This window comes from Salvelinus sp. IW2-2015, unplaced genomic scaffold (genome assembly GCF_002910315.2).
Source record: "Salvelinus sp. IW2-2015 unplaced genomic scaffold, ASM291031v2 Un_scaffold3099, whole genome shotgun sequence".
NCBI classification, from domain to species: domain Eukaryota; kingdom Metazoa; phylum Chordata; class Actinopteri; order Salmoniformes; family Salmonidae; genus Salvelinus; species Salvelinus sp. IW2-2015.
Genome location: NW_019944390.1, coordinates 5,512 through 29,184, shown reverse-complemented (window position 1 = coordinate 29,184; position 23,673 = coordinate 5,512). Strand labels below are relative to the sequence as shown.

The window sequence follows — 23,673 nt, the reverse complement described above, 5'->3', positions numbered from 1 at the left end:
ATAACATTGACTTGACAGTATTACCAGCAAAGCACCCCCACATCATCACACCTCCTCCTGCATGCTTCATGGTGGAAACTGCACATGCAGAGATCATCGGTTCACCTACTCTGCGTCTCACAAAGACACGGCGGTTGGAACCAAAAATCTAAAATTTTGACTCATCAGACCAAAGGTCAGACTTCCACAGGTCTAATATCCATTGCTCGTGTTTCTTGGCCCAAGCAAGTCTCTTCTTATTGGTGTCCTTAAGTAATGGTTTCTTTGCAGCAATTCGACCATGAAGGCCTGATTCACGCAGTTCCTCTGAACAGTTAGTTGAGATGTGTCTGTTACTTGAACTCTGTGAAGCATTATTTTGGGCTCCATTTCTGAGGCTGGTAACTCTAATGAACTTCCTCTGCAGCAGAGGTAACTCTGGGTCTTCCTTTCCTGTGACGTCCTCATGAGAGCCAGTTTCATCATAGTGTCGATGGTTTTTGTGTCTGTCTCTTAAGAAGAACTTCACATTCTTGAAATTTTCCAGATTGACTGACCTTCATGTCTTAAAGTAATTATGGACTGTCGTTTCTCTTTGCTTATTAAGCTGTTCTTGCCATAATATGGACTTGGTCTTTTACCAAATAGGGCTATCTTCTGTATACCACCCTACCTTGTCACAACACAACTGATTGGCTCAAACGCATTAAGGAAAGAAATTCCACAAATTGACTTTTAACAAGGCACACCTGTTATTTGAAATGCATTCGAGGTGACTACCTCATGAAGCTGTTTGAGAGAATGCCAAGAGTGTGCAACGCTGTCATCAAGGCAAAGGGTGACTACTTTGAAGAATTTCAAATATATTTTGTTTTGTTTAACACATTTTTGGTTATTACATGATGTGTTATTTCATAGTTTTGATGTCTTCACTATTATTCTATAATGTAGAAAATAGTAAAATAAAGAAAAACCCTTGAATGAGTAGGTGTGTCCAAACTTTTGACTGGTACTGTATATCCTACGGGGGGTTTTAGGCTTCCTAAACAATCAAATGAAAACCCCAAAACAGGTAACCATGTTAGCAATTTAGCCTTAGTTGACCTAGTTGGCTAGAATTAGCAAACTAACGACAACTGGACGACGTTAGATTACGAACTAGCTGGCTAAAGATATTGGTTTTTTTGCAAATAACTTTAATAATAAATCATGTTTTATTGAAATCGTAACTTTCTACTCACATAGGTCGTATCATGGTGAATTGTTATCGTTTGATTTTCTTTCACCTCGTCCTTCTCGCTTCCTGCTCCTCCAGTTCGAACGTTCCCTCCACTCACCTGCGCGACTAATATTTTTTCAAATTCAACCAATAAGCGGAGACTGAACCAACGGAAGTTCCTCCCAACTATTTCTGGTAAACGAAAAAAGTGCGGAACTTCAAATAAAGCCATTTTACAACACTGCCGCCTACTGGGTAGAAGGTGTAATCCACAGAGAAGGTACTAAACACGTGGTGGTGTATGCATGGTAATTGTCAAAAAACGAAGAACAAGGAGCTCAACAAATATGTTGAACTTGACTTGGTAATGTATTTTAAAGTAATTTGAAGAACACACATTACATAGCCAGTCTGACTGTCTGCCCTTGCCCCCTACCCTTGTCGTTTGTTCTTGTGCAACCATCAACTCCAGTAAATGTGAGTTTAATAAGCTATGTCGATCTGTGTGGTTGATTCCAATTTTGTTCCTAAATTAAAGTGATAGTTACCAAAAAGTGTGTATGTTTGTATTCGTGTTGAGAAAGTCCATTTCATCAGTCACAAATTAATTGGAAAGGTCTAATTTTCAGTGGTGGAAAGTACTTAAGTAAAATACTTTAAAGTACTACTTAAGTCGTTTTTCTGGGTATCTGTACTTTATTTTTACTATTTATATTTTTGACAATTTTTACTTCACTCATTCCTAAAACAAATATTGTACTTTTTACTCCATACATTTTCCCTGACACCCAAAAGTACTCATTACATTTGGAATGCTTAACAGGACAGGAAAATGGTTCAATTCATCCCTGGTCATCCCTACTGCCTCTGATGCGGCAGACTCACTAAACACACATGCTTCATTTATAAATTAGGTGTTGGAGTGTGTCCTTGACTATCCATAAATAAAAAATAAAAACAATTGTGCTGTTTGGATTGCCTACTTAAGTATATTTTTGCAATTACTTTTACTTTTGATACTTAAGTATACTTAAACCAAATAGTTTTAGACTTTTACTCAAGTAGTATTTTCCTGGGTAACTTTTACTTGAGTCATTTTCTATTAAAGGTATCTTTATTTTACTCATGTATGACAACTGGGTACTTTTTCCACAACTGCTAATTTCCATAAATAATGTCAAATAAATGTTTATTCGTCACATGCTTCGTAAACAACAGGTGTAACAGTGAAATGCTTACGAGCCCTTCACAACAATGCAGAGAGAAAATAGAGAAAAGTAAAACACGTAATAATAAATACACAATGAGTAACGAATGATAACTTGGCTATATACACGGGGTACCAGTACCGATCGATGTGGAGGGGTACGAGTTAATGAGGTAGATATGTAAATATAACGAGGTATTATTTCATTCTGTGCCTGTATTTTCCATTCATTTAGAGTTGAGGCATCGGATATCATATCCTACATCTGTATTGGACAGATCTGTCAAATGCACCTGACAAACTAAAGCAGAGTCAAGGTAGAGGAATGGAGAAACCTCCCGGTTGCCTGTGCACTGCTGCTTGGATTCCACCTTGCGATCTGTTCACCATCTGCCCTGGCCTATCTCCCCCTGTATGGTACAGGTACTCCACCACACTCCCCCTCTCTCTCCCGAGCTTTCGCTCGCCTCCAGCACACTGTTGGGGCGAGGGACTCTGAACTTACAATGGCTAGCCCCAAGTCGTTTATTTTTTCTTGTGCTTTATGTATTTGCCTCATGACTCCTCATGCTTTGTTGACTATGAACTTGCTTTTTTAGCCAACCGTGGGCAGACTATGTTTGTTCCCTCACTCGAGACTGACTCTCTATTGGTTACTCAGACTTTTGGCCTCCCATCCTATTCTAACCACCTCTCGCCGGCTTTGTATTCGTGTTACCTGATGAAATTGCTGTACAATATCTTGTTTCCATCTGATGCACATTCAGATGTCATAAATCAGCACTGCAGAGCTTCCTCCTGTCCTCTGCCGTGCCCTGATTGTATTACTGTTGATGATATCTGGAAATGTGCATTAACCCTGGCCCATCTACTGTTGCTAGCCCCAATTCTGACTTGTGCTCGATATGATATCTGCTTCACTGATTTCTGATCTCGTAAAAGCCTGGGTGTTCTGCACGTTAACACTAGAAGCTTATTACCTAAATGGATCAATTGAAAGTGTGGGTTCACAGCTCCAATCCAGATGTGTTGGTCATTACTGAGACGTGGTTAAGGAAGAGTGTTTTGAACCAGTTAGGACATCTGTGCATGACACAAGTAATTTTCCAACAATTGTTTACAGACAGATTATTTCACTTATAATTCACTGTATCAAAATTCCAGTGGGTCGAAGTTTACAGACACTAAGTTTACTGTGCCTTTAATAGCTTGGAAAATTCCAGAATTGATGTCATGGCTTTAGAAGCTTCTGATAGGCTAATTGACATCATTTGAGTCAATTGGAGGTGTACCTGTGGATGTATTTCAAGGCCTACCTTCAAACTCAGTACCTCTTTGCTTGACATCTTGGGAAAATCAAAAAAAATCAGCCAAGACCTCAGAAAACATTGTAGACCTCCACAAGTCTGGTTCATCCTTGGGAGCAATTGAAGGTACCGCCTGAAGGTACCACGTTCATCTGTACAAACAATAGTACGCAAGTATAAACACCATGGAACCACGCAGCCGTCATACCGCTCAGGAGGAGATGCGTTCTGTCTCCTAGAGATGAACATACTTTGGTGCGAAAAGTGCATATCAATCCCAGAACAACAGCAAAGGACCTTGTGAAGATGCTGGAGGAAACGGGTATAAGTATCTATCCACAGTAAAAGGAGTCCTATATCGACATAACCTGAAAGGCCGCTCAGCAAGGAAGAAGCCACTGCTCCAAAACCGCCATAAAAAAAGCCAGACTACGGTTTGCAACTGCACTGGGGAGAAATGTCCTCTGGTCTGAGGAAAAAAATATATAACTGTTTGGTCATAATGACCATCGTTATGTTTGAAGGGAAAAGGGGGAGGCTTGCAAGCCGAAGAACACCATCCCCACGTGAAGCACGGGGGTGCAGCATCATGTTGTGGGGGTGCTTTGCTGCAGGAGTGACTGATCCACTTCACAAAATAGATGGCATCATGAGGGAGGAACATTTGGTGGATATATTGAAGCAACATCTCAAGCATCAGTCAAGAAGTTAAAGCTTGGTCGCAAATGGGTCTTCCAAATGGACAATGGTCCCCAAGCATCTCTCCAAAGTTGTGGCAAAATGGCTAAGGACAACAAAGTCAAGGTATTGGAGTGGCCATCACAATCATATAGAAAATGTAGGGGCAGAACTGAAAAAGCGTGTGCGAGCAAGGAGGCCTACAAACCTGACTCAGTTACACCAGCTCTGTCAGGAGGATGGGCCAAATTCACCCAACTTATTGTGGGAAGCTTGTAGAAGGCTACCAAAATGTTTGACCCAAGTTAAACAATTTAAAGGCAATTCTACCAAATACTAATTGAGTGTATCAAAAATCTAAAATTTTGACTCATCAGACCAAAGGTCAGACTTCCACAGGTCTAATATCCATTGCTCGTGTTTCTTGGCCCAAGCAAGTCTCTTCTTATTGGTGTCCTTAAGTAATGGTTTCTTTGCAGCAATTCGACCATGAAGGCCTGATTCACGCAGTCTCCTCTGAACAGTTGATGTTGAGATGTGTCTGTTACTTGAACTCTGTGAAGCATTTATTTGGGCTCCAATTTCTGAGGCTGGTAACTCTAATGAACTTATCCTCTGCAGCAGAGGTAACTCTGGGTCTTCCTTTCCTGTGACGGTCCTCATGAGAGCCAGTTTCATCATAGTGCCTGATGGTTTTTGTGTCTGTACTTAAAGAAACTTTCACATTTCTTGAAATTTTCCAGATTGACTGACCTTCATGTCTTAAAGTAATTATGGACTGTCGTTTCTCTTTGCTTATTTAAGCTGTTCTTGCCATAATATGGACTTGGTCTTTTACCAAATAGGGCTATCTTCTGTATACCACCCCTACCTTGTCACAACACAACTGATTGGCTCAAACGCATTAAGGAAAGAAATTCCACAAATTGACTTTTAACAAGGCACACCTGTTATTTGAAATGCATTCGAGGTGACTACCTCATGAAGCTGTTTGAGAGAATGCCAAGAGTGTGCAAMGCTGTCATCAAGGCAAAGGGTGACTACTTTGAAGAATTTCAAATATATTTTGATTTGTTTAACACATTTTTGGTTATTACATGATGTGTTATTTCATAGTTTTGATGTCTTCACTATTATTCTATAATGTAGAAAATAGTAAAAATAAAGAAAAACCCTTGAATGAGTAGGTGTGTCCAAACTTTTGACTGGTACTGTATATATCCTTTTGTATACTGTATTAAAAAGATAATTACACGCTTGGGACCAGGCTAATGAACAGTCTGTATCCTAATCTAAGTGAATTTTGTGATGGTCTCCGCTCTACGCAGCTCGTTGACTGTAATATTAGCCAGACGTATCAGCACCTCTCCCCATTTCTCCTGGACCTCCTCTCTCTCCTGGAGCTTGGCCTGGTRAGCAGAGTAGACCATGCCCAGGATGAGGCTCTCAAAGTGGGGTTGGGAGAGAGGGAGAGGCCCTCTCTTGTCCTCCAGGTCCTTCACCATCTGCTCCATAGAAGAGAGCGTCTTGGGGATGTTGTCGTTGATGTGAGCCAGGAAAGCTCGTCCCTGCCTCATAGATGCCATCTCCATGTCCAGCAGGGCGATGTTGTTGTCTTTGTCGATCTCTACTCCACCCAACAAGAACTGTATGGAGAGGTAAGAATCAAATGTGGGTAGATACACTATATATACAAAAGTATGTGGACACCCCTTCAAATTAGTGAATTCGGCTTTTTCAGCCACATCCGTTGCTGACAAGTGTATAAAATCGAGCACACAGCCATGCAATCTCCATAGACAAACATTGGTAGTAGAATGGCCTTACTGAAGAGTTCAGTGACTTTCAATATGGCACCGTCATAGGATGCCATCTTTACAACAAGTTAGTTTGCCAAATTTCTGGCCTGCTAGAGCTGCCCCAGTCAACTGTAAGTGTTGTTATTGTGAAGTGGAAACGTCTGGGAGCAACAACGGCTCAGCCGCGAAGTGGTAGGCCACACAAGCTCACAGAACGGGAACGTTGAGTACTGAAGCATTTAGTGCATARAAATGTGTGCGTAAAAATCGTCTGTCCTTGGTTGCAACACTCACTACCAAGTTCCAAACTGCCTCTGGAAGCAATGTCAGCACAATCACTGTTCATCGGGAGCTTCATGAAATGGGTTTCCATGGCCGAGCAGCCGCGCACAAGCCTAAGATCACCATGCGCAAGGCCAATCGTCGGTTGGAGTGGTGTAAAGCTTGCCGCCATTGGACACTGGCGCAGTGGAAATGCTTTCTCTAGAGTAATGAATCACGCTTCACCATCTGGCAGTCCGACAGACGAATCTGGGTTTGGCGGATGCCAGGAGAACGTTACCTGCTGGAATGCATAGTGCCAACTGTAAAGTTTGTTGGGAGGAAGTTCAGGCTAGGCCCCTTAGTTCCAGTAAAGGGAAATCTTAATGCTACAACATACAATGACATTCTAGATGATTATGTGCTTCCAACTTTGTGGCAACAGTTTGGGGAAAGCCCTTTCCTGTTTCCGCATGACAATGCCCCTATGCACAATGCGAGGTCCATACAAAAATGGTTTATCGAGATCGGTGTGGAAGAACTTGACTGGCATGCACAGAGCCCTGACCTCAACCCCACCGAACACCTTTGGGATAAATAGGAACGCTGACTGCGACCAGGCCTAATTGCCCAACATCAGTGCCTGACCTCGCTAATGCTCTTGTTGCTGAATGGAAGCAATGTTCCAACATCTAGTGGAAAGCCTTCCCAGAAGAGTGGAGGCTGTTATAGCAGCAATGTTCCAACATCTAGTGGAAATCCTTCCCAGAAGATGGAGGCTGTTATAGCAGCAAAGGGGACCAACTCCATATTAATGGCTTCCCAGAAGAGTGGAGGCTGTTATAGCATCAAAGGGTGACCAACTCCATATTAATGCCTTCCCTAAGCAGTGGAGGCTGTTATAGCATCAAAGGGGTGACCAACTCCATATTAATGCCTTCCCAGAAGAGTGGAGGCTGTTATAGCATCAAAGGGGTGACCAACTCCATATTAATGCCTTCCCAGAAGAGTGGAGGCTGTTATAGCAGCAAAGCGGGGGTCCAACTACACGTTAATTCCCATGATTCTGGAATGAGATAGATGAGCAGGTGTCCACATACTTTTGGTCATGTAGTGTAATAACATATGTACAATAAAGAAGTTGAGGAAACAGATGGTGGGGCAAAACAGAAACTACTCAAGAGAAAATACAATATGCTCATATACATGTAGCCTGGTCCCAGATCTGTTTGTTCTTTCTTGCTGACTTTGATGGTAATTGTCAACAAGACCGCACTAACTGATCTGGGACCAGGCTAATAGAAGTGTAACTCCAACCTCAAACATCAGATTTGCATCGCTGATAGATTGGCCCAAGCCCTGGGAAGGAAGACCGCCATGTACGGCGCCGGACACATCTGACAGAGATAAGGTTGTTATTTACTCTCAGAAATATAGGACTTCATTTAACCTCCACTTAGAACCTGTTGTGGTATTCAATTACATGCAAATGTAAATCTTTATATTCAATCCAATACAACTTTAATGACTTAATCAACTATTTTCTATCAATTTATGAATGCATTCCATTCAAAAACACAACATATCTTTCCTTCCAAGTTAGTTTTAAAACAATTATAACTCACCTTCTAAAAGATCTTGACACCACAAAGTCGCTACGGCGACCCATATGAGAACTCTTAGTCTGGGTTTTGTCACCATCTCTCTTTTATGACTGTATAACTCTGATGGCATGATGATTTCACTGTCTCCCTCTATCCTTTGCTACTCTTCAATAATATAAAAAAAACCTCAGTCCGATAGCCACGAGTCTAGGCTAGAATGCCATACATTCTTCCACCTAGGAAAAAAGGCACGAGGGCCAGTTGGCTCAAACGTTTACAGACTTACTAGTGTTGTTCAATCCTGGTTCCAAGGGGCCTACTGGGTGTGCAGGCTTATGTTCCATCACGTTAGTAGGCCTACACACCCGATTCAACTATTCAACTACGGTCATCACTTAGCCTATGACTGAATGTGTTGTAGTTAAACAAAGTTCGGGCACACCCTGTGTACCCCAGGACCCGGATTGGAGACCTGCGATTTACACACAAAAAAAAATGAAGTAGACTGTTGTAACATATCTCCGCCACACAGTGGCAGCACCACCGGCTGGCATCAGCGTCAGCTGGCCAGAGAAAAAGGTTTGTTTACTTCCGGTGAATATTTCGCCTTCTTCCGTGTGATGAAATAGATCAGATAGTGGAGCAAAGGTAGGCTGAAAAGATTTACTAGCCAATAAATTATATCTTAAACCATAATCTGATACTGATTAAACTGTTAGTTAAACAACTCGGCGTGATTGGTGTCAGAATAGTGACGCTGTAAGGATTTGTAACGTTTGGTTGCGTCGCTAGCTACAGTAACTAACTTTTACTGACAGTCAATGAATGAGCATTATCTATTTTTCGGGTTTCGTAAACCAAAATAATACGTAACGTTAGTCCAGTTAAAACCAGTGTGATTCTGAAACCACTGGGGGTCTTTTGTTAAAATAATACGTAACGTTAGTCCAGTTAAAACCAGTGTGATTCTGAAACCACTGGGTTTTTTTTGTTAAAATAATACGTAACGTTAGTCCAGTTAAAACCAGTGTGATTCTGAAACCACCGGGGGTCTTTTGTTAAAACAATACTTAACGTTAGTCCAGTTAAAACCAGTGTGATTCTGAAACCACTGTTTTTTTTTTGTTAAAATAATACGTAACGTTAGTCCAGTTAAAACCAGTGTGATTTCAGTTCGCATAGAAACACGAACCAGCATGTTTTAAATCTCTGCAGATTCGCAAAGTCTATAGTCTGTGTGTTAGTTGTTTTTTTGTCTTAACCGGCAGTGTTTCTAACTATACGCACTAACTGTTGTGTTTGTCGATGGTTCCCATGTAGCCCAACCCTGCTAGCTGGTGAGATGGAGTCCGGTGAGGCCAGGTTCGGGGGACAGAGTGTAGGAGCAGGCTCATTGGTGGCAGAGGAGAACTACTTCCTAGGTTACACCTTTACAGACCGCTCCCACTCCAGCCGCGTGGTGCAAAGCATCATGGACCTATGTCTGCAGGTAAGGAATCTCAATTCACCTTTCTCTGATTCCTCGCATCCTATCTCCTCGTCTCCTCAAACCTTATTAGAGGTGAAGGTTCCCTCCCCTCAGGCCTTCATCTCCAATGGGGTTTTGAGGTTGGAGGCAAGGAGAGAGGATGCGAGTAATCAAGGAAAGATGAATTGAGAGACGCTCCATTCATTTGAAGTCTGTCTCCCAGTGCAGCATTAGTTTCGGGGGTGTATGATGACATCGACGGTTCCTCCATCTTATATCCCTGTGTCTTCAGGACGGCCTGTTTGCTGACGTGACGGTGAAGGTGGAAGGGAGGGATTTTAACCTGCACCGCCTGGTACTGTCAGCCCAGAGCAGCTTCTTTAGATCCATGTTCACATCCAACCTGAGAGAGGCTCACACACGTAGCATCCAACTGAAGGACGTCAGGTAGGGCTGCTGGCCTCTAATCCCTGGTACCGTCACCTGTCGTTGTGCCCTTGACACATAAACTGCTCAATGAGCTGTTTCTCACCAATTGGGACAATAAAGTCTATTTTCTATTCTATTCAGCGCATCAGTGTTCCAGCTGCTGGTTGACTACATCTACCACGGGACAGTGAAGCTGACAGTGGAGGAGCTTCAGGACACCTATGAGATGGCTGACATGTACCAGCTGACTGCTCTGTTTGAAGAATGCTCCCGCTTCCTGTCACGCACCGTAGATGTCAAGAATTGCCTACAGGTGAGCTGATTGGCTGGGTTTCTATTTCCTGGACCTGATACAGCCAATCATTGGTGTCTGAAGTAATGAGCAAATGTGTGTTCCCTTTGTAGATAGGAAGGACTCAGGTAGACATGTGAATTCTATTAGTCAAGGTACTGGATCTGTGTAGCTGCTGTCAATCTGACCATCTTGTCATCTTGTTCCACACAGTAGCTTTTTGAAGTGCTGTCAGTTGATTCCCTTCTTCCTGCTGTAGGTGATGTGGCTAGCAGACAGGCACAGTGACCAGGAGTTGTATACTGCAGCCAAACATTGTGCTAAGATCCACCTGGTCCAACTTCACCAGACTGATGAGTTCCTCAACCTGCCACTCTGTCTCCTCATGGACATTATCAAAGGTACTTATTGATTTCTTGCTTGATTTGATTTACACAGTAATGGGGGAAACTTACCCCACTACCATATTTATCACCCGCCTGGGTAATGCCACGGTGGCCATTTTGTCAGGCCCTTACCCGTGTTGCTGTTCTCCAGATGATGTTCCAACCTCTCAGAACGCCACGGCAGCCATCCAAACCTGGATCAACCACAACAAGGTGGAGAGAGAAGAGTTCTCCACTGTTCTCCAGGAGAACCTCAAGGTACAGTGTTCTCATTCTAGAACCCTAAACTCCACTGCACTCTTAATATTTATATTCGATGGGGGGGGGGGGGGGGGGTTTGATGCACCCAGTTTTAACGGAGGGGGGACTTTTTGGGGGGGGAGGGGTTTAGATGCACCCAGTTTTACGGAGATCATAGCTAAAACATGTTCACCTACACAAATGTTTTTCCCCTTACAATTTTAGAATATATCATTCTAGTTATCCATGTCGTGACTATTGATTTCCTCGCTGTGTCTTTGCAGGAGATCGGTGAGAAGGTGCACATCTACCTGATAGGTAAGGAGGAGACGAGGACCCACTCCCTGGCCGTTTCCCTGCACTGTGACGAGGACGACGCCATCAGCGTCAGCGGCCAGAACAGCCTGTGTCACCAGATCACAGCAGCCTGTAAACACGGGCCTGACCTCTACGTGGTGGGGGGGTCCATCCCTCGCCGCATGTGGAAATGTAACATGCAGACCATGGACTGGGAGCGCTGCGCCCCGCTGCCCCGAGATCGTCTCAGCCACACCATGGTCTCAGTCTCTCTTCAGGATGCCGTCTATAGTCTGGGAGGTAAGACGCTCCAGGACACACTGTCCAACGCCGTCATTTACTACACGGTGAAGGACAACGTGTGGACGGAGACTAGCCAGCTGGATACGGCGGTGTCCGGGGCGGCGGGGGTTAACCTGGGAGGAACCATCTACATACTGGGGGGGGAAGAGAACGACATGGACTTCTTCACCAAGCCGTCACGACTCATCCAGTGCTTCGACACACAGACTCAGAAGTGCCAATTGAAGCCTTACGTTCTGCCGTTGGCGGGAGTGATGCACGCCGCCGCTCACATGGACCTGCTGTTCATCGTAGCGGAGGGGGACTCCCTGGTGTGTTACAACCCGCTGTTGGAGAGCTTCACCAGGCTCCGCTTCCCCGAGGTCTGGAGCTGTGTGCCGTCCCTCTGGAAGGTGGTCAGCTGTAACGGCTCTGTCTACGTGTTCAGAGAGAGGTGTACGAAAGGAGACGCGCACACGTTGAAGTTTAACCCCGCTACGTCAGCCGTGACTGTTATCAAGGGGATTAAGATCCTACTGACCAACTGGCAGTTTGTTCTGGCTTAAAAGTTTAAACTCACTAAGGTGAGGGCATGAGGGATTTGAGAATATACAGTGGAACATATTCAGACCCCTTTACTTTGACCACATGTTGTTACGTTACAGCCTTATCCTCTCAATCTACACACTATACCCCATAATGACAAAGCAACGCAGGTTTTTAGATATTTTTGCTAATTTATAGAAAACCCCCCCCAGAAATATCTTATTTATAAAGACCCTTTGCTATGAGACTCTAAATTGAGCTCAGGTGCATCCTGTTTCCATTGATCATCCTTGAGATGTTTCTTCAACTTGATTGGAGTTCACCTGTGCTAAATTCAATTGATTGGACATGATTTGGAAAGGCACWCMCCTGTCTATATAAGGTCCCACAGTTGACAGTGCATGTCAGAGCAAAAACCAAGCCTTGAGGTTGAAGGAATTATCCGTAGAGCTCCGAGACAGGATTGCGTCGAGGCACAGATCTGGGGAAGGGTACCAAAACATTTCTGCAGCATTGAAGGTCCCCAAGAACACAGTGGCCTCCATCATTCTTAAATGGAAGAAGTTTGGAACYACCAGACTCTTCCTAGAGCTGGACGCCTGGCCAACCTGAGAAATCGGGGGAGAAGGGTCTTGGTCAGGGAGGTGACCAAGAACCCGAGAGTCACTCTTAACAGAACTCCAGAGTTCCTCTGTGGAGATGGGAGAACCTTCCAGAAGGACAACCATCTCTGCAGCACTCCACCAATCCGGCTTTTATGGTAGAGTGTCCAGACGGAAGCCACTCCTCAGTAAAAGGCACATGACAGCCCACTTGGAGTTTGCCAAAAGGCACCTAAAGACTCTCAGACCATGAGAAACAAGATTCTCTGGTCTGATGAAACCAAGATTGAACTCTTTGGCCTGAATGTCAAGTGTCACGTCTGGAGGAAACCTGGCACCATCCTTACGGTGAAGCATGGTGGTGGCAGCATCATGCTGTGGGGATGTTTTCAGTGGCAGGGACTGGGAGACTAGTCAGAATTGAGGGAAAGATGAATGGAGCAAAGTACAGAGAGATCCTTGATGAAAACCTGCTCCAGAGTGCTCAGGACCTCAGACTGGGGTGAAGGTTCACCTTCCAAAGGACAATGACCCTAAGCACACAGCCAAGACAATGCAGGAATGACTTCAGGACAAGTCTCGCTATGTCCTTGAGTGGCCCAGCCAGAACCTGATCAAACATCTCTGGAGAGACCTGGAAATAGCTGTGCATCGACGCTCCCCATCCAACCTGACAGAGGTTGAGAGGATCCTCAGAGAAAAATGGGAGAAACTCCCCAAATACAGGTGTGCCAAGTTTGTAACGTCATACCTAAGAAGACTTGAGGCTCGAGGGTGTGAATACTTATGTAAAATGTGATATTTCCGTTTGTATTATTTTTAATAAATTTGCAAAAAAGTCAAAACTTTTTTTTTGCTTTGTCATTATTGGGTATTGTGTGAAGATTGATGGGGATTTTTCCCCCATTTTTTATTTTCAAATCAATTTTAGAATAAGGTTGTAACGTAACAAAATGTGAACGAAATCAAGGGGTCTGAATACTTTCTGAAAGCTCTGTAAGGTGTTACAGTTCATAAGCTGATCTTTCTGTCTCTTATGGTTACTGATGCCGTCATACTCACAGCTTTAAATCATGTGCATTGTATAGCAATAAGGGATAAAACCACACGATTGGGAGAATTCAGAGATATTATTTTCCTGCATATTTCACAAATACATCCCATGATCTGTAAATATATTCAACAAAAAGATCACAAATAAAACTACAATTTTATAAAACTACCATTTATTAAACAAATGTAGAAAKATTTGTGASCAATTGTTCAGACATCCCTAACATYTACAACTGTGAAACRTGGATTTACGTATTCAGAAAAAAGTGCTTGTGGRTCTGTATTCTGTGCTTAAAGAAWTTTTAACAAGTTATGTCTGTCGGAAGTATTTCAGTCAGCAAATGTGACTTCAGATGAGTCGACTATCTTCATTCATTGGGATTATCTTTGAGGCGCGTAGCGTTATGAGATCACAGCATTCTCATTCGCCATTTCCTGGGAGAATACTTTCTAGCTAGATAAATGACAACTTCATGAAATGTGAGTATAACGTTTTATTTATTTGACAAATTATGTTAAAATGTTAACTAAATGACTTTCATATGAATGTTAAATTCAGTCATTGGGGCATGCAACGCACTAGGCGATCTCGTCAGCTGTTTAGMCAAAGTTAAATRAACYAGTTAATTCAKCAATGTGTCAATTATGAAGAACCGCTCAGTTTTGAAATCATGAATTGTTGATCTCAAGGCTTGCCAGCGAATCTTTTTCAATATGTGATATTTTTGCAGCACAAAGCACTCTGTCCCGACTGGTGTGGTGGTAAGAAATGTTAACATCTAATTAAAAACGTTAGAAATCCATCTGTTTTCTGCTCCATGTAGGATTACCTGCAAGCAATGCCTGGGTTTCAAACCAACAGCTTTTGTTAGCAACTCATAATGTTTGGGCTGTGCACTCCTAATTGTTTTGGGCTGTGCACTCCCAATGTTTTGGAGCCTGTGCCACTCCTATGTTTTGGGCCTGTGCCACTCCAATGTTTTGGGCCTGTGCCACTCCTAGTAAGTTGCCTGTGACTCTTGTCGCCTCACTGCCAATGTTTTGAGCCTGTTGCCACTCCTATGTTTTGGGCCTGTCGCCAACTTCCCTAAGTTTGGCTTGCCACCCAATGTTTTGAGCCTGTGCACTCTGAATGTTTTGAGCCGTGCGACTCCATAATGTTTTGGGCCCTGTGCCAGTTGGCTTGCCTAATTTTGGTCCTGCCTCCTTTGGCCTGTCCCTCCTAATAGTTTTGGGCGCCTGTGCCACTCCAATGTTTTGGGCCTGTGCCACTCCCTAATTCTTGGGCCTGTGCCGAACCCAATTTTTTGGCCTGTGGCACTGCCCAAATGTTTTGGGCCTGTGCCACTCTCAGTTTTTGGGCTCGTGCCACTCCTCAATGTTTGGGCCTGTGCCACTCCAATGTTTGGGCACGTGCCACTCCTATGTTCAGCTGTGCACTCCTAGTTGGGCCATCCCCCTGTTTGCTGCTATCCTTATGTTTTGGGCCTGTGCCACTCCCAATGTTTTGTGCCTGTTCCACTCCTATGTTTGGCTGTGCACTCTTAAAATTTTGGCCTTGCACCCCAATGTTTGGGCTGTGCCACTCAAGTTTGGGCCTGTCCACTCCTTATGTTTTGGGCCTGTGCACTCCCAATGTTTGTGCCTGTTCGCACTTAATGGTTTTGGGCTGTGCCACTCTCTATGTTTTGGGCCCTGTGCCACTTCCAATGTTCTTGGGCCTGTGCCACTCCAATTGTTTGGGCCTGTGCCACTCCCAAGTTTGGCCTGCATCCAGTGGCGCGCACTCCCAATGTTTTGGGCCTGTTTACTCGTCAATGTTTGGGCCTCGTTCCACTCTCCAATTGTTTGGTGTGCACCAGTGGCCTGGTGGCCACTCCCAATGTTTTTGGGCCCGTTTGGGGCGTGCCCTCAGATGGGCCGGACTCCTAATGTTTGGCCTGTGCCACTCCATGTTTGGCTTATACAGTTTGGGCCCTTGCACTCCTTTATGTTTGTTGGGCGCTGTCCACTTCCCAATCGTTTTGGGCCTTGCCACTCCCAATAGTTTTGGGCCGTTCCACTCCCAATGTTATTGGGCCTTCCACTCCCAATGTTTTTGGGTCCTGTGCCAGTGTAACCGGATGTGAAATGGCTAGCTAGTTAGCGGCGTACGCCGCTACAGCATTTCAATCAGTTACGTCGCTTGCTCTGAGACCTTAGTAGGTTCTCCCTTGCCTCTGCAAGGGCCGCGGCTTTGTGGAGGCGATGGTAACGACCTTGTGGGTTCAGTTTTTGATGTGCAGAGGCCCTGTTCGCGCCCGTGTCGGGGCGAGGGACGGTAACTCAAAGTATATTGTTAAATTGGTGCGTGACCCGGATCACTGGTTGCGAGCAAAGAGGAGAGTGAAAGGGCGTGAGTGTAACCGGATTGTGATAAATGGCTAGCTAGTTAGTCGGGTACGCCTACTAGGACATTTCAATCAGTTACGTCGTCGCTTGCTCTGAGACTAAGTAGGGTGTTCCCTCTTGCTCGCAGGGCCGGCGGCTTTTGTGGAGCGATTTGGTAAAGACGCCTTCGTGGGTGTCAGTTGTTGATTTGGTGTGCAGAGGTCCTGGTTCGCGCCGCGTGTCGGGCGAGGGTACGGGTACTGTAAAGATATGCTTTACAACTCCTAATGTTTTGGGCCTGTGCCACTCCCAAGTGTTTTGGGCCTGTGCACTCCTAATGTTTTGGGCCTGTCACTCCCAATGTTTTGGCTGTCCACTCCTAATGTTTTGGGCCTGTGCCACTCCCAAATGTTTTGGGCCTGTGCACTCCTAATGTTGGGCCTGTGCCACTCCCAATGTTTTTGGGCCTGTGCCACTCCTAATGTTTTGGGCCTGTGCCACTCCCAATGTTTTGGCCTGTCACTCCAATTGTTTGGGCCTGTGCCACTCCCAATGTTTGGCCGTGCACTCCAATGTTTTGGGCCTGTGCCACTCCCAATGTTTTGGGCCTGTGCCACTCCTAATGTTTTGGGCCTCCCAATGTTGTGCTTTGCCTCTTGATGTTTTGACGTCAGAGAAATGGTTTACCGTGTTATTGTCACTAGAACTCACTGCTGTCAGCGTGGGCTGAAGTAGATAGCTACAGTAACTAACCAACAACATTGGGATGTCACAGTCAGCCTTCAACTGCCTTCAGAGCATTTCAGTCAAGTTATAAAACACTCACAAAACTCACTTCCTCTATGTCTGGTGCCGAATAACAACAGGTGTAAAGAACCTTAACCGTGAACGCTGAATAGAACAGGTAGACCTTACCGTGAAACGCTGAATACAACAGGTGAGCCTTACCGTGAAATGCGAATACAACAGGTGTAGTAGACATTACGTGAAATGCTGAATACAACAGGTGTAGTAGACCTCACAGTGAAATGCTGAATACAACAGGTGTAGTAGACCTCACAGTGAGATGCTTAATACAACAGGTGTAGTAGACCTCACAGTGAAATGCTGAATACAGCAGGTGTAGTAGACCTTATAGTGAAATGTTGACTTACAAGCCCATAAGGATCGGACCCCTTTTTTTCAAATTGTCACCTGAGTTTGTGGAAATGTGAAATGAATGTAGGAGAATATAACACATTAGATCTGGTAAAAGATAACCTGCGTTTAAAAAAACAAAAACATTGTACCATCATCTTTGAAATGCAAGAGAAAGGCCATAATGTATTATTCCAGCCCAGGCGCAAATTATATTTTCGCCACTAGATGACAGCAGTGTATGTGCACATTATTAGACTGATCCAATGAACCATTGCATTTMTGTTCAAAATGTTGTATCAATACTGCCCAAATATGCCTAATTGGTTTATTAATACATTTTCAAGATCATAACTGTGTACTCTCCTCAAACAATAGCATGGTATTMTTTCACTGTAATAGCTACTGTAAATTGGATAGTGCAGTTAGATTAACAAGAATTTAAGCTTTCTGACAATATCAGATATGTCTATGTTCTGGGAAATGTTCTTGTTACTTACAACCTCATGCTAATCGCATTAGTCTACGTTAGCTCAACCGTCCCGTGGGAGACCCACCGTTCCTGTAGAGGTTTTAATTAACCAACAATGCAATTCAAGAAAGAGTTAAGAAAATATTTACTAAATAAACTAAAGTTWAAAAATTTATAAAAAGTAACACAATACAATAACAAGGCTATATACAGGGGCTACAGAGTCAATGTGTGGGGGTACAGGTTAGTCGAGGTAATTTGTACATGTAGGTAGAGGTGAAGTGGTACAGCTTGCTGTGCGGGAGCAGAGAGGACAGTCTGTGACTTGGGCGACTGGAGTCTTTGACCATTTCTTGGGCCTTCCTCTAACACCGCCTGGTGTAGAGGTCCTGGATGGCAGGAAACTTGGCTCCAGTGATGTACTGGGCCATACGCACTACCCTCTGTGGTGCCTTACGGTCAGATGCAGAGCAGTTTCCATACCAGGCGGTGATGCAACCGCTCAGGATGCTCTCGATGGTGCAGCTGTAGAACTTTTTGAGGATCTGGGGACCCATGCCAAATCTTTTCAGTGTCCTATTGACTACTATTACAGACAAAACTAAAGGCTATAGCTAGTGTGCCATTATTGATGACATGTCCACCCCTCTTTTCAATGTAAACACAGCTTCCCTGTTGAAGTCGTCAGTGATATGGAGAATGTTCCAGTATCTTTTGGAGACCTACATAGACTTCCTTTATTAAACCTGTATCAGTCCTTTATCAAACCTGTTACCTGTATCAGTCCTTTATAATGACTCAGGACAGTTCGCTATGTCCTTGAGTGGCCCAGCCAGAACTGATTCAAACATTTGAGAGCTGGAAAATCGCTGTGCATCGACGCTCCCATCCAATTGACAGAAGGTTGAGAGGATCCTCAGAGAAAAATGGAGAAACTCCCAATACAGGTGTGCCAAGTTTGTAACGTCATAGCCTAAGAAAGACTTGAGGCTCGAGGGTGTGAACTACTTATTGTAATGTGATATTTCGTTTGTATTATTTTAATAATTTGCAAAAAGTCAAACCTTTTTTTTTGCTTTGTCCATTATTGGGTATTGTGGTGGAAGATTGATGGGGCTTTTTCCCCCATTTTTTATTTTCAACAAATCAATTTTTAGAATAAGGTTCGTAAGTAACAAAATGTAACGAAATCAAGGGTCTGAATACTTTCTGAAAGCTCTGTAAGGTGTTACAGTTCATAAGCTGATCTTTTGTCTCTTATGGTTACTGATGCCGTCATACTCAAAGCTTTAAATCATGTCATTGTATAGCATAGGGATAAAACCACACGATTGGGAGAATCAGAGATAATTTATTTTCTGCATATTTCACAAATACACTCCATGATTGTAAATATATTCAACAAAAAGATCACAAATAAAACTAACAATTTATAAAACACTAACATTTATTAAACAAATGTAGGAAATATTTGTGACAATTGTTCAGAATCCCTAACACTACAACTGTGAAACGTGGATTTACGTATTCAGAAAAAAGTGCTTTGTCGGATCTTGTATTCTGTGCTTAAAGAAATTTTAACAAGTTATGTCTGTCGGAGTATTTCAGTCAGCAATGTGACTTGCAGATGAGTCGACTATCTTCATTCATTGGGATTGATCTTTGAGGCGCGTAGCGTTATGAGATCCAGCATTCTCATTCGCCATTTCCTGGGAGAATACTTTCCTAGCTAGAAGATAAATCGACACTTCATGAAATTGTGATAATAACGGTTTTATTTATTTTGACAAATTATGTTTAAAATGTTAACTAATGATTTCAATAGAAGTTAATTCAGTCATTGGGGCATGCACGCACTAGGCGATCTCGTCAGCTGTTTAGCCAAAGTTTAAATAAACAGTTAATTCTCATGGTGGTCAATTATGAAAGAAACCGCATCAAGTTTTGAATATGAATTGTTGATCTCAAGCCTAGCCAGCGAATCTTTTTCAATATGTGATATTTTTGCAGGGCACAAAGCCTCTGTCCCGACTGGTGGGTGGTGGTAAGAAATGTTAACATCTATTAAAAACGTTAGAAATCTCTGTTTTCTGCTCCCTGTAGGATTACTGCAAGCAATGCTGGGTTTAAACCAACAGCTTTTGTTAGCAACTCATAATGTTTGGGCTGTGCACTCCTAATTGTTTTGGGCTGTGCACTCCCAATGTTTTGGAGCCTGTGCCACTCCTATGTTTTGGGCCTGTGCCACTCCAATGTTTTGGGCCTGTGCCACTCCTATGTTTTGAGCCTTGCCACTCTAATGTTTTGAGCCTGTTGCCACTCCTAATGTTTTGGGCCTGTGCCACTCCCCAAGTTTTGGGCTGTGCACTCCAATGCTTTTGAGCCTGTGCACTCTAATGTTTTGGGCCGTGCGCACTCCATAATGTTTTGGGCCTGTGGCCACTCCTAATGTTTTGGGCTGTGCCACTCTAATGTTTGGGCTGTGCCACTCCAATGTTTTTGGCGCTGTGCCACTCCCAATTTTTGGCCTGTGCCACTTCCCAATGTTTTTGGGCCTGTGCACTCCCAAATGTTTTGGGCCTGTGCCACTCTAATGTTTTTTGGGCTGTGCATCCTAATGTTTTGGGCCTGTGCCACTTCTAATGTTTTGGGCAGTGCCACTCCTTATGTTTTGGGCTGTGCCATCCTTATGTTTTGGGCCTGTGCCACCCAATGTTTTGTGCCTGTTCCACTCTAATGTTTTGGGCTGTGCCACTCCTTATTTTTGGCCTGTGGCACTCCCAATGTTTTTGGGCTGTGCCACTCAATGTTTTGGGCCTGTCATCCTTATGTTTTGGGCCTGTGCACTCCCAATGTTTTGTGCCTGTTCACTCCTAATGTTTTGGCCTGTGCCACTCTTATGTTTTGGGCCCTGTGCCAGCTCCCAAATGTTTTGGGCCTGTGCCACTCCCAATTGTTTTTGGGCCTGTGCACTCCCAATGTTTTGGGCCTGTGCACTCCAATGTTTGGGCTGTTCGCACTCCCAATGTTTTGGGCCTGTTTACTCCAATGTTTTGGGCCTGTGCCACTTTCCTAAATGTTTTGGGCTGTGCACTCCCAATGTTTTTGGGCCGTTTTGGGCCTGTGGCACTCCTAATGTTTTGGGCTGTGCCACTCCTAATGTTTTGGGCCTGTTCCACTACAATGTTTTGGGCCTGTGCACTCCTTATGTTTTTGGGCCTGTGCCACTCCCAATGTTTTGGGCTTGTGCATCCCAATGTTTTGGGCTGTTCCACTCCCAATGTTTTGGGCCGTTCCACTCCCAATGTTTTTGGGCCTGTGCCAGTGTAACGGATGTGAAATGGCTAGCTAGTTGCGGGTACGCCGCTACAAGATTTCAATCAGTTAGTCGCTTGCTCTGAGACTTAGTAGGGTTTCCCTTGCCTCTGCAAGGGCCGCGGGCTTTTGTGGAGGCGATGGGTAACGACGCTTGTGGGTGTCAGTTGTGATTGTGTGCAGAGGGTCCCTGGTTTCGGCCCGTGTCGGGGCGAGGGGACGGTAACTAAAGTTATATTTGTTAATTGGTGCGTGACCCCGGATCACTGGTGCTGCGGAAAGGAAGGAGGGTGAAAGGGGGTGAGTGTAACGGATTGTGAAATGGCTAGCTAGTTAGTCGGGACGCGCTACTAGCATTTCAATCAGTTACGTCGGCTTGCTCTGAGACTTAAAGTAGGGTTTCCCTCTTGCTCTGCAGGGCCGGCCGGCTTTTTGGTGGAGCGATTTGGGTAACGACGCCTTCGTGGGTGTCAGTTTGTTGATGTGTGGGGCAGAGGGTCCTGGTTCGCGCCCGTGTCGGGGCGAGGGGACGGTACTAAAGTTATAATGTTACACACTCCTAATGTTTTGGGCTGTGCACTCCAAGTGTTTTGGGCCTGTGCACTCCTAATGTTTTGCGGCCTGTTCACTCCCAATGTTTTGGGCTGTGCCACCTCCTAATGTTTTTGGGCTGTGCCACTCCAAATGTTTGGGCCTGTGCACTCCTAATGGTTGGGCCTGTGCCACTCCCAATGTTTTTGGGCCTGTGCCACTCCTAATGTTTTGGGCCTGTGCACTCCCAATGTTTTGGCCCTGTCACTCCAATTGTTTTGGGCCCTGTGTCCACTCGCCAATGTTTGGGCCTGTTGCACTCCAATGTTTTGGGCCTGTGCCACTCCAATGTTTTGGGCCTGTGCCACTCCTAATGTTTTGGGCTCCCAATGTTGTGCTTTGGCCTCTTGAATGTTTTGACGTCAAGAGAAAATGGTTTACGTGTTATTGGTACTAGAACTCACTGCTGTCAGCGTGGGCCTGAAGTAGATAGCCTAACAGTAAACTACCAACAACCATTGGGATGTCACAGTCAGCCTTCTAAACTGCCTTCATGAGCATTTTCAGTCAAGTTATAAAACACTCACAAAATCACTTCCTCATGTCTGGTGCCGAATACAACAGGTGTAAAGAACCTTAACCGTGAACCGCTGAATAGAACAGGTAGACCTCGTGAAACGCTGAATACACAGGTGACGCTTACCCGTGACAATGCGAATACAACAGGTGTAAGTAGACATTACGAGACTAGTCAGGATCGAGGGAAAGATGAACGGAGCAAAGTACAGAGAGATACTTGATGAAAACCTGGTCCAGAGCGCTCAGGACCTCAAGACTGGGGCGAAGGTTCACCTTCCAACAGGACAACAACCCTAAACACACTACCAAGACAATGCAGGTGTGTAAAGGCTCTGAATACTTATGTAAATATGATATTTAAGTCTTTTTTTTTTTAAATAAATTAACAAAGACTTCTAAAAATCTGTTTTTGCGTAGTCATTTTGAGGTATTGTGTGTAGATTGATGAGGGGGAAAAATGATTTAATACATTTTAGAATAAGGCTGTATCCTAACAAAATGTGGAAAAAGTCAAGGGGTCTGAATACTTTCCGAAGTGTATGTGTATATATATATATATATATTAGTTGATTTGAGGTTAAGTAATTTTAAATTTGGAGCTATTGGAATTTTAACATTGTCCCATGTACATTGTGTAATTTACTAACTGTCCTTAACTAGCTCCATAGCAGACACAAATTTACCATTTCAATCGGGTCGCTAGCAGCTGCTCTCTGAATTGATTACTTCTGTGCTGCCAGCTGTGGGCAGGTTTGAAAATGAACTTAACCTTCATTTTGTGACGTACTCTGGTACGAAACTCTGTTCTGGATGAGACTGACTTTATGACCAAAATTATCCTATTTAAACTTTGTAGTCCATTTTGTCAGAATAAATGTTTCTGACTCATATCGATGCCACATAAGAGGCTGTTTTCTAAATTAGATGATGTTTTTATGGGGCAGTTGCTCTTCAACATTATACTTCTGTCTCAACCTCAGGTTTCCTCAACAAGGAAAAGAAGTTGGCTCTGCTCTTCCGGTTCCACATGACAGTAAACCCGACATAACAACTTGCCACTCGGAGAACATTTTCATTACTCTCTCCCTCTTATTGAAGTGACCCATGAAAATAATTTGTTGTCCAAGCAGAACAATATCCCAGTGTGCATCTGGCTCCACCAGACCCCCCCCCCCGTCTCCATGGTGATCAACCCCAGCTCCCCATATGTGGAGGCCAGTGGGCAGGTGCTCTTCGGCTGCGTCACCAACTAGAAGAGTGTTGACGACGGTGTTACAACGTGATTTTGTTATTTATTTAGTTTTGTTGATGTATTTTGTATTCTTGGAAAATAAAGAGATATTGTGTTGCTTTGTGTGTCCACGCTTAAGTGTTTTCATGTGTGTACTTTGTGCGTGTGAATGGAGTGGCGTTGAAGAGGGATGGTACTTTAACACCATCATGATCTAGTTTGTTAGAATTGCGTCTACCTTTTGATTGTCAGGTGCTGGTCAACCTGTCACTGCTCGTCACAGAAATTGGGTCTGCATTTCAAATGGGAACGTCCCTCTGCCACGTATCCAATCAGAGCTCAGACGCTTCCTACTGCAGCACACGTGTTTTTATATTTTTGTTCAGTGT

General features: G+C 44.1%; 3 protein-coding genes across 3 annotated transcripts in view; 1 reads left to right on the top strand and 2 right to left on the bottom strand.

The window, feature by feature from the left end:
• Positions 1 to 1,310, bottom strand: part of kif23 (kinesin family member 23) — a 45,907-nt gene extending 44,597 nt beyond the window's left edge. Inside the window, 1 exon segment of the mRNA XM_024142355.2 lies at positions 1,221 to 1,310. The gene's annotated coding sequence lies outside the window, so the exon portion shown is untranslated.
• A 3,436-nt stretch (positions 1,311 to 4,746) lies between these two features.
• On the bottom strand, positions 4,747 to 9,378 carry LOC112075346 (protein FAM180A). The gene is made up of 3 exons (XM_024142354.2): positions 8,076 to 9,378; positions 7,768 to 7,847; positions 4,747 to 6,036 (listed from the first exon to the last, which is right to left on the bottom strand). The coding sequence occupies exons 1-3, from the start codon at positions 8,182 to 8,184 to the stop codon at positions 5,683 to 5,685; spliced, it is 543 nt and encodes a 180-aa protein (XP_023998122.1). The 5' UTR covers positions 8,185 to 9,378; the 3' UTR covers positions 4,747 to 5,682.
• kbtbd4 (kelch repeat and BTB (POZ) domain containing 4) lies at positions 8,638 to 14,276 on the top strand. Its single transcript, XM_024142353.2, has 7 exons — positions 8,638 to 8,702; positions 9,375 to 9,543; positions 9,815 to 9,969; positions 10,093 to 10,264; positions 10,503 to 10,644; positions 10,781 to 10,887; positions 11,154 to 14,276. Exons 2-7 carry the CDS (start codon positions 9,397 to 9,399, stop codon positions 12,012 to 12,014), a joined length of 1,584 nt encoding a protein of 527 aa, XP_023998121.1. The 5' UTR covers positions 8,638 to 8,702; positions 9,375 to 9,396; the 3' UTR covers positions 12,015 to 14,276.
• The last annotated feature ends 9,397 nt before the right edge of the window (positions 14,277 to 23,673 follow it).